Below are 11,450 nucleotides of genomic sequence, written 5' to 3'. Positions count from 1 at the left end.
CGTAGCCACACCCTGTTACACTAGTTTTGGATAGCATTACTTTTACGACTTTCTCTTGCAGAAATGTGTGGGCTGCAAATGACTTGCCAATTAAAATCTCCTTATAAAAGCGAGAAACAACTCCAAACTGAAGCATTAAAATCTCCTTATAAAAGCGAGAAACAACTCCAAACTGAAGCATCACACTTAAAATCGTGTAATTCTTCTGTAACAATGCCCCCCCCCCCCCCCCCCCCCCCCCCCAAAAAAAAAAAAAAACAAAAATCCTCCTAAAAATGTCAGGTGCTCCAACATCAATCAAGATAGTTCCACCTGAGCAAAGCATGACTGCACCACAAGTAACAAAATGTTCAGTATAAAACAAGATAATTTCATCTCAGAAACATCACCCAAAGAAAAGAAAGCCATATACACAGAAGACTATATTGCAAAATTGTAATCTTATAGCTATAACAAATAATGAATAAAGAAAGTCATACACACACAAGACCCTATTGCAAAATTTTAATCTTATAGCTATAACAAATAATGAATAGCCTTATAATGTGAGTTTAGCTCCAACTCAATCCCACAAAACTGTCTTATGAAGTGAGAATTATTCCTTACTTATATGCACTATCTCTAGCCAATGTAAGACTTCAACACACCCACTTTTTGCCCACGGTTACCCACCACAATGTGGGACTTCAACATCCCTCTTTGTCCACAATTACCTAGGGTGACCACAATTAATGTGGCTTTCCAACACTACACCCCTCACGCTCAAGGCTACCCGCTTGAAGAATGACACACACAGGAGGCCCACCAATAAATTTAGGATAGGCTCTAATACCATCTAGAATTTTAGGGAATAATGAATTAATTTTTATATTGCATAATACTGAGAACACATCAGGTATATATACATAGAGCTAATTTAGGAAATAAAAGAGACAACCTGTTCTGAAATCAGATCCCTGTAATTATGAGATATTTCCTAATTTACTAAGCCTGTACTAATAGGAAATAAATACAATAGCTCACGTAAACCAAAATAAATCAATAATGTATATGTCTGATCACAGCCAATCTATACACAATAGTGAAGTGTACCTGATACAAGATACTAATATCCCTATTCCCTAATCAGGGTACTGGCATGCTTTTGATTATTTACCTTCTCAGTGCACTTCATGGCAAAGGGTGGGCTTTCAGTCTCTTGCAACTGAAATTAAAAGAACTCATTTGCAGTATATTTCTCAGCTCTGAGTCAGCACACTTGCTATTGTCTTCCTAGCTTCTTTGCATAACATATCAGGATCCTTTCCAACAATAGGTTTATGAATAACCACTTTCACAGAACCTAGGTTCACTATACCCTCCTTTCCTGCAGGCATGATTTGACCAGTTCCAATAAGGGAAATTGGTACAACTGGTGCATTTGTCTTTGCAGCAACACTGAAAGCACCCTTCTGCACATCCCCCAAGGAAAGTTACAAAAGAATTAAGTTAGCTCAGAGATATGAAGTCATAGACAGAATATATATCAAGCAGAAAATAAAAGTTAAAAATAATATATGGGATAAGGCTTTCTTGTTCTTGTACTGGACTCGATCCTCTCAAGTAAGGTCTCGGGTTCAAGTCTTGTGGATGGAAAAAACAAGGTTGTGAAGGAAGAACTCCACCAAAGGTGGGCCAGCCAAGTTCTCCGACAAAGATTAATTATGGATAAAGCCAGTGGATATTTCATACCAATAACATAGTAACCAAAAAAAAAATATTGTGCTTGTACTAGTTGTACTAGTTTAGTAAGTGAATGACATAATCTATATACATTCAAGACACAATTCATGCCTTAACAACAATGCACAAGTCAAATCCTAAGAGTCAATTCACCACCAAAAACTTTATTCTCTTCTACAAAGAGCTTCATACTAAAATCCAGTCTATGCCACTCCGTTAAATTCCCATGTGTCACATCCTAATTTTCATAGCCAGTATTCTTAACTTTTTGTAATATCACTAATCTATCACTATCGGGAAACCGAATACACTTCTATACAACCTAGGTATTATATTCTCTTATCAAAGACAAGTTTTAGTTATATTAGCCTAATTTTTATCATATTATTTTAGTAAGTACTGTTTTTGTATTGTGTTATTTTAATAGCTAGGTTTGTATTCATAGCAGCACTCTCTAGTAATAGACCTATATGATTAATTAAATAATTAGTATAAATAGGTCTATTAAATTTTTAAGATAGTGATTATAACACATCTTGCTACCAGTGAAAATATTATATTTTACCCTTATAGTCTTATTTTTCCATCCCTTTATGACATCTCATTTATTTGTCAAGAAGTGGACACAATTATTCACGACCTCTGCCCTTTTTTCTTCATAACATAAAAACTAACTCATGATCTACAATTGTTTGTGATAGAACACCAATTGATAAACTGATAAAATATAATATTGAACACTAAAATCACTCACAATACAGTAATACACTTGTTGTCCCAGAGACAAAAGTCTCCTACAGAGAATATGCTGTCCACAAACTGCAAATAACTACAAACTTCTTAATTATACAACCTATTATCAGATATATACTCCTTATAACAATGTTTTACTGTGTAATGTGTGTCAATGTAGACCACACCTCATGCTATTTATAATATGAAAAAGGGGATCATTATTGATTACAAGATCAATCAATTATTATTAATAAGGAAACTAAATAATGAGTAATAAGGGAAATAATCCCATACTAAACTGCTGTAATTAAAACATATCAAATCCATATATTTCACACTCCTAATACTTAACTGGCAGCAGTTATTTCCCATACATAACTGCCATCATGCAACTTTTAATATAGAACTGCTTTCTAATACAAAATTGGTAACAATTAACTACCTCCAATCCATTAATGGATCCTTTCCTAACTAACTTGAATCTTAATTCCCATCATTACTGCTCGCTGAAAAATCAGCCTTGTCCCCAAGGTTGAACGTAGGAAATGAGTTCTTCCCCATCACTATTTAGGGCTTCATTATCTCCCGAATATAGAAATCATCATTATGTAAATTTCCAGATGTACCTAGTTCAAAATTCAAATTTCGAAATTTTTTTCCTCAATCCAATTGCTGCTCTTTAGATGAGACAGTTACAAAACTTGAAACAATAATAGTCCCAATTCACTTCCTCCCATGCTGCTCTTCAACAGCCTCATTGAAGTGCTGAAACTGCCACGAGCATTCTGCCACCCATAACTACCTACAAGTACAAGAAGATCTGAAATTTTTGCCTCTATCCCTGGCAAATTGCATGGCCTGAAGCTGAGATTGAGGTTTCAAAGTATGCAATTTCCGTTTAATGTTAAGTTGTAATATGTCTTCTACAAAATAACCCAAGTATTGGTCCTCTAGCAATTTCCTATCTTAGGAAGACAAGAATACAAAATCTTCAATACAGTCATCAATAGTCCCTGTTTGCTTCAAATCTTTCATCTTTACATAAGGATTTTCAGCATTTCCCCCTCCAAACCTTTCAACAAGGCTGTATTAAAATTTTCCCAAGTCAAAGGTGCCTCAGTTACTCTAATGTATTGTTTGGATTCATGAAATTGCCAAATGAAAAACATAATTTCTTTTTAATTGTTTGGTTAGAGTAAAAATAGAAGGAAAAGAAATTGGCTAAATTACTAAAAATACAAATTTATCCTTTAAATATTATAATATTATAATAATAAAATATAACACAACCAATGGTTGCTTGTACAGGGTCTGTCCATCTCTCTCTCTTTGTTGCTGCAACTGCATCCACCATATCATTGCTTCTTATAGTTTTTTTTTGCCGCTTTTTATTTTGAGACTCGTTTCCATTTTGGCCTTGTCCGTGACAGTGGAAATTATGAAGTGTTTAGTTTTAGTTTTTTTCAAATTGGTGAAGGACAGTGCCACACAGATCAATGGGTGCTTCAACTTTTGTGGGAGAAAGGAATTCACAGTACTAACCAGAGAAACATTCTTACAATGATTCAAGAGCCTCTCAATAAAGGAAATTTCCAGCCTTCAAGTTTTTATTCCAACAAATCCATACTCTCAATCACCTTAGTTGTGCCAAAATGATGAATTCACTGGCCACAGAACCTCTTCTTTTCTATTCAGCAGGTCGACCAAAATGATAGAACACCAATTGATAAATGAATAAAATATAATATTGAACACAGAAATCACACCGAATACAACAATACACTTGCTTTCCTAGAGACAAAAGTCTCCTACAAAGCATTCTCAGTCCATATACAGCAAATAACTACACACTTCCTAATTACTCAAGCTATAACCAAAGCTATTATTCATGCAGTTTACAATACATAACTGCTTTCTAAGACAACATTGCTAATACAAAATCAATTTTTTTATCACATACACTCCTAATAATTAACAACCTCCAATCCATTAATGGATCCTTTCCTATCTAACTTGGATCCCAGTGTCCATCAGTTTGCTTCTTAAATCATAATTATCTATAAAGATGATAATGATTACAAACTTTTTTACACAAACTCACCTTGAATGTGCCTAGCTTTCCATCTTTACTGCGTGTTCCCTCTGGAAAGAAAAAAACAGAGGCTCCTTTCTTGATAAGATCCATGCATCGTTTAAGACAGTCCTATATGTTAAGAAGCAAACAAAACCATGAATGAGGTTATTGGTATCATTTAATCCAAAGGGGGAAAGTAATTTCACAGAAAACACCGACTTCTAATTAAAAATGTTAGAGTTTTGTACAGACTTGCAGTTATTCAACTGTTGTCTTAGTTAGTTTTAACTAAGATAGTTAGTTAGTTAAAGCCTGTTCAGTTATGACAGCTGTTAGTTAGTTGAGACAGCTGATCTAATATCAGTTCTGTCTATAAGTACAAACATGTATACTCAAAAATATCTTCTCTTAGAATTCTGTTATGGTATCTAGAGCTCGGTAAGATCAACAATGGCCGCTTCAACTCGTTCCTTACTTCTTCCTTTCCTAATTCAATTTCTCACAAGCTCGATGAATCAACCTTCCTGCTATGGCACCAACAGGTTGAACCTGTTATCAAATCTCATTGTCTTCAACGCTTTGTCACAAATCCACAAATTCCATTGTGACTTCTCACCAAAGCAGATTGCAAAGCTGGAATTGAAAATCCTGCCTATGAAGCTTGGGAACAGGACGATCAAGTTCTTTTCATGTGGCTTCAATCAACGCTTTCAACGTCGATTCTATCTTGTGTTTTAGGATGTGTTTATTCCTATGACATATAGGAAAGGATTCACAATTATTTTCATAAGCAAACAAGAGCTATGGTGCATCAATTGCACACAGAATTACGAGCTACGAGCCACAACACTTGGAGGAAAATCAATGCAAAATTTTTTTCTTCAAATCAAACAGATTTATGATTCTCTTACCTCGGTTGGAAGTCCTAACATGCTTTAGGAGCATATTGATTCAATTCATGAAGGTCTTCCATCCGATTATCACTCTGTTATCTCTGTAATTGAAAGTAAGTTCGAACCTCTACCAATGACAGAGATCGAAGAACTTCTTTTAGTTCACGAAGCACGTCTGAACAAATTTCACAAACAAATGCTTGTTGATTCTCCTTCAATTAATTACACACAAGAAAACATCAAGTCTTTCTCATCACATGGTTCTGACAGCTACACAGTGCCAAACAAGAATCTTCAACAATCGGAACCTGAAAGTTTTCCCAATTATCCTGGTGGTTCTAGCGGTGGTGGCAGTTTCAACCGTGGTGGTGGCCAGTCCGCTAATTTCCATTGTCAAGTGTCTAAAATAGGCCAGACTGCTTCAGTTGGTCATTATAGGTTTGACCAGCACACTATCAACAATGTTCAACTTTGATTCTTCATGACCCTACCAGTCAAAACTCTTCAGAGAATTATTCAAGCCAGCCACAGAACAACTTCAATTCTGGATATGCTCAAAATAACACTAGTTAAGGCAGAACAGTGCTGATTCTCGCACTTTTAGTGCCTGGAATAGGTCTACAAACAACAACTATCAAAATCCTCCCAGTGCTATGCTGACTAGAGACTAATGCACAGTCTCAGCCAAATTCAGCTAATTGGATCCCTGATTCAGGTGCTTCTTTCCATGTTACTGGAGAATCTCAGAATATCCAACAAATTGAGCCTTTTGAAGGCCCTGACCAGTTCATTGGCAATGGTTTTCCTATTACTTCCTCAGGATCTTCTACTTTTATTTCTCCCCATAATTCCAATGTGTCTTTGTTCTTTGTCTCTTAATCATCTTTTACATGTGTCTTGCATCACTAAAAATCTTATTAGTGTCAGTAAATTTGCTTGGGACAATGGTGATTACTTTGGGTTTCATTCTAACTATTGTGCTGGGAAATCTCAGGTTACCAATGAGGTCTATTAGATTTATATATGTAGTTTTTTTGTTATTTTATATTTTGTGTCTTGTCTCTCTGCTGCAGTCATTTGCCATAGAGAGACAGCTTGTATTAGAACTCTTAATATATAAAAGCATTTCAGCTGTGTCTGAGTGGGTGAGACAATCAAGTATTAATATTCAAATATCTGAGTCTCAGCTAGGTCTTACTTCAAGGCAATGTTGGTCCTGATGGTCTCTACAGTTTCTCCAACATTCAGTTTCAGAACTCTCCTTCTGGTTCTGCCTCTTGTTGCTTTTCTAGTTCTGAAAATTCAACTATAAATCCATTTTCTAGTTCTGATAATTCAACTGTAAATCCATGTAATAAGACTAGTACTCTTTGGCATGATAGACTTGGTCACCCACATCATGATGTTTTGAAAAGTGCATTACAGCATTGTTAAATACCCATTGTCAATAAAAATTTGGTTGATTTCTGTTCTGCTTGTGATGTAGGAAAGTCGCATAGACTTCCATCTTCTTCAGATTCTGTTTATTCTTCTCCCTTAGAATTGGTTTACAGTGATCTGAGGGGACCCTTCCATGTCACTTCTACTAATGGTTTTCTATATTACATTACCTTTGTTGATGCTTTTCCCAGATTTACTTAGATATATCTTCTCAAAAGTAAAGCTGAGACTTTTATTGTCTTTCAAAAATTCAAAGCAACGGCTGAGTTACAATGTAATACCAAAATTAAAAGCCTACAAACTGACTGGGGAGGGGAATTTAGACCCCTGGCACATTTTTTGGCCAGCTGTGATATCCAACACTGACTTATATGCCCTCACACCCATCATCAAATTGGAGTGGTTGAAAAAAAACATAGGCATGTTGTGGAACTTGGTTTCACTTTGTTGCATCATGCTTCTTTACCTCGGAAATTTTGGGATTTTGCCTTATAACTGTTTTTATCTCATAAATAAACTACCTACAGTTTCCTTAAATTTCACTATTCCATATCAAGTTTTCTCAACAAATTACCAGACTATAACTTTCTCAAAACTTTTGGATTGCTTGTTTTCCCTTGCCCAGACCTTACAATAGTCACCAATTGGACTTCAGATCTCATGAATGTCTTTTTTTGGGTTATTCCACTTCCTATAAAGGCTTTAAGTGTCTCTCTCCTTCAGGTAAACTATTCATCTCTAATGATGTTCTTTTTCATGAGTCTAAGTTTCCTTATGCTGACCTGTTTGAATCTGCTCCATCTCTTAGTCAACCTTCTTCATCCCCTACTCATTTTAATTTTCCCTCCACACCTATTATACCTCCTGTTCAAAATAATATTCAGGATAACTCCTCTTCTGATCAGTCCTCTCCTGCTCAGACTTCTTTACCCTCTGATCAGTCTCTTTCTGATCCAAATAATTCTGTTCAGTCAGCCCCTCTAGCTGCTGACACCAATGTCACTGTTACACCTTAGTCTCTGTTTCTAGTTCAGCTTCCCCCTCTTTGGGATCTGCAGCTTCTCCTCCCAGAACAACAAATGTTCATCCAATGCAAACCAGATCAAAATCTGGCATCCATCAACTCAGAATTAATCCTTCTCTCCTTCTAGCTCTCTGTAAACCAACCAGTGTGAAGCAAGCATTAACTGATTCCAATTGGAAATTGGCTATGCAACAAGAATATGATGCTCTCATGAAGAATTATACTTGGGACTTAGTGCCTCTTCCACCTGACAGAAAGGCAATTGGCTGCAAATGGATTTTTCGGGTGAAAGAAAATGTTGACGGCTCAGTAAACAAGTTTAAGGCTCAGTTGGTTGCAAAAGGATATAATCAAGTTGAAGCCCGTCACCATCAAACTTATTCTGACCTTGGCTGTCACTAATCAGTGGAAACTATTTCAGTTAGATGTTAACGATGCTTTTGTGAATGGGTTTCTCAAGGAGACTGTCTACATGTCTCAACCTCCAGGTTTTAAAGATTCTAATTCTTCATTGTTCTGCAAACTAAATATGGCTTTGCATCGGCTTAAACAGGCTCCTAGACAAGGGTTTGAGAGGTTGCAGTCTACTCTTATTCAGTTTGGTTTTGTGGCTAGTAAATGTGACCCCTCTTTGTTCATCTATACAGTCTCTTCTCATGCAGTTTATCTATGGTCTATGTGGATGATATCATCATAACTGGCAGCTCCATTCAATTAATTCAACAGCTCACTTCTCAACTTAATTCAAAGTTTCCTCTCAAGCAACTTGGTCAACTTGATTATTTTCTTGGGATTGAAATCAAGACACTATCTGATAATTCTCTACTGCTTACACAGAGCAAATATATTAGAGATCTCCTACAGAAAACCAATATGAGACAAGCTCAAGCTATTTCCTCCCCTATGACTTCAAGCTGCAAGCTCACTAAAACAGGTTCAGATCTATTTACTGATCCTACTATGTATAGCTCTGTAATAGGTGCATTACAGAACTTGACTATCACTAGGCCAGAGATAAGCTTTGCTGTAAATAAAGTTTGCCAATTCATGGAAAATCCTTTGGATGCTCATTGGGCTGCAGTGAAGCGAATTCTAAGATATCTAAAAGGCACAGTTCTTTATGGTCTTCATTTAAGACCTGCTGCTTTGGGTCAACCTTACTTCATTAGAGCACTTTGTGATGCTGATTGGGCATTTGACATTGATGACAGACGATCTACCTCTGGTGCAGCTGTATATTTTGGTTCTAATCTCATTTCCTGGTGGTCTGGCAAGCAGAAAGTAGTTGCTAGATCCAGCACAGAGGCCGAGTACAAAAGTCTAGCTCAAACCACTGCAGAAATTTCCAGGATCAAGACCTTGCTAACTGAGTTAGGAGTACCATTCAGAACTCCTGTTATATTTTGTGGTAATCAAAGGTAACTCTCACTGACTCACTCATAATCCAGTTCTCCATGCCAGAACAAAGCACATGGAGATTGATATCTTCTTTGTTTGAGAAAATGTGCTCAGCAAGCAACTGATTGTTCATCACATTCCGACTCTTGACCAGTGGGCAGATGCACTCACCAAACCTCTCTCCAACCAGATTTGTTTTTCTTAGAGGCAAACTCAATGCGATGGAGACTTTGTCAAAGTCTCAACCCCTTGAGTTTGAGGGGGGTATTAGAGTATTGTACAGACCTGCGGTTATTCAACTGCAGTCTTAGTTTGGACTTAGTTAGATAGTTAGTTAGTTAACAGCTGATAGTTAGTTGTGACAGCTGATCTAATATCAGTTCTGTCTATAAATACAAACGTGTATACTTAAAGTAAGGTGGTTAATAAAAAACTCACTATCATTTTCTCTGATTTTCCTTTTCTCTTTTGATTCTCAAAATATCTTCTCTTAGAATTCAGTTAAAGAAGAACTGGTTAAAATTGATTCCAATAATAATAGTGAAAGAATACCAGCTGGCTTCGGCTGTCCATGCGCTTCAAAGGGATGACACCCAAAAGAAACATTGCCCACCCAATTATTGGAAAGAGGAATATCCCAGTCTTGCTTATGAACTTAAAGCTTCTTCCTAAAGTAAGAAGAGTATATATGTCTAGAAAACTCTGATGATTCGAAACATACACAGCAGGAGTATCTGGAGGTGGCAGATTCTCCAATCCCTCAAATTCAATTTTGTAAAATGGCGCTACAGTCAGTGCAGCCCATACTTTGGCAACAAAATGATGGAACATTCTTCTGTAGCGATCAAACAGGAGCACTGATGGATGCCCAACCAGCATCAGCATAAAAAGAAATATGGCAGAAAAGGCAGTGACAACATAAAAACAAACTCCCCTGACTTTAGATTCCAATTTCAGCTCTGCAATTTAGCAAAGATCAGCACATGACAAATTAAATTGGCATCTCAGTTCATACATAAATCCCATACTCTAAACAAATAGAACATCTTATGCATACCAGGTAGCAAATAGCCATCTCCAGCAGACCCAGCAGCAGTAAGTTCAGATCTTACAACTACATCTCTCGGGAATTTATTCTGAACATGCAATTTAGGACTAACAGATAACCACGACACATTTTCATGCTTCTTGGAGATTGCTTGCAAGCTACATGGAGGAGCTATAAAGGAAAGGGAAGTCAAGACGCATAATAAATAAATAAATAAAAATTACAATCATCCATTTATCAAATGTACCAAATATCAAGAAGGAACAAACAAACAAACAAATAAATAAACACCAAAATTACACTAGTGCAAGATATTATTAAGAATGCAAAAGAGGTCGTGGGTTTGAATCCGACTACAACTAACATTTGCTGATTAAAAAAATATTAAAGAGTGCAAATAAGAGAGGCGCACACACTGACAGTTATGTGAAGTCCTCAAAATTGGGTGTACATAAGTTGTTGTTCCTCTACGAGTACACAACTGCCATATAGAATGAGATTCAAACAAACAGAACCAAAACCAATATAAACAAAAAAATGAGAAAGAATGAAGAATTACGTACGAGGGTAGAAGGCACCGCCAAGAATCTCGCTTCTTTGTGACCTACAAGGGAAAAGAAGGGAAGCAAATGATGAGTAAAACAAAAAAAAAAACAAAAAAAAAAGTGAAGAGTTATTAGAGATAAAAAGAAGGGAAGTTGGGACTAACGGAGATGGAGACGATGGATTGGAGAAGGGGAAGAGAGAGGAGTAACTTCCATGGCATGGAAATAGATAGATGATAACTACCACCAAATGCTTATTTTTGGTTAAATTCGATGTCACAAATTTCAAGGTATCATCTCATTCTCATCAATTTTTCAGGTAAATAGTTACTTATTTTCGTTGTCCTTGAATATATTCATGGTAGAATGTTTACATTAAAAAATAAAAATTCAAATTTTAATCTAAAACATATAAAAAGTATGATAAATTAGAGCAAATAATACATTTGTTACTCTGAAATTTGTATTGTGACAACATAAGGGTAATAACAAAATCAAATTGGATCTCATTTTATTTTTTTAAGGATTAACTTAAGTTATGAACATTTTTTTGTTTGAGTTTCATAATTTG

At 36.1% G+C, this 11,450-nt stretch overlaps 1 protein-coding gene across 2 annotated transcripts; it reads right to left on the bottom strand.

Moving 5' to 3' along the window:
* Window positions 1-229: 229 nt before the first annotated feature.
* On the bottom strand, window positions 230-11,181 carry LOC114416732 (1-acyl-sn-glycerol-3-phosphate acyltransferase 1, chloroplastic-like). 2 transcript variants are annotated; one of them, XM_028381713.1, is made up of 8 exons: window positions 11,044-11,181; window positions 10,898-10,938; window positions 10,749-10,815; window positions 10,344-10,505; window positions 9,839-10,245; window positions 4,559-4,660; window positions 1,157-1,451; window positions 230-327 (listed from the first exon to the last, which is right to left on the bottom strand). In XM_028381713.1, the coding sequence occupies exons 1-7, from the start codon at window positions 11,093-11,095 to the stop codon at window positions 1,239-1,241; spliced, it is 1,044 nt and encodes a 347-aa protein (XP_028237514.1). In that variant the 5' UTR covers window positions 11,096-11,181; the 3' UTR covers window positions 230-327; window positions 1,157-1,238. The 2 variants fall into 2 exon arrangements, with proteins under 2 accessions (XP_028237514.1, XP_028237515.1); XM_028381714.1 differs by having other exon boundaries at window positions 10,755-10,815.
* Window positions 11,182-11,450: the final 269 nt, after the last annotated feature.

Source organism: Glycine soja, chromosome 6 (assembly GCF_004193775.1).
Source record: "Glycine soja cultivar W05 chromosome 6, ASM419377v2, whole genome shotgun sequence".
In the NCBI taxonomy this organism is placed as follows: domain Eukaryota; kingdom Viridiplantae; phylum Streptophyta; class Magnoliopsida; order Fabales; family Fabaceae; genus Glycine; species Glycine soja.
Note: the sequence above shows the minus strand (reverse complement) of the source record. Positions and strands in the feature narration are given on the sequence as shown.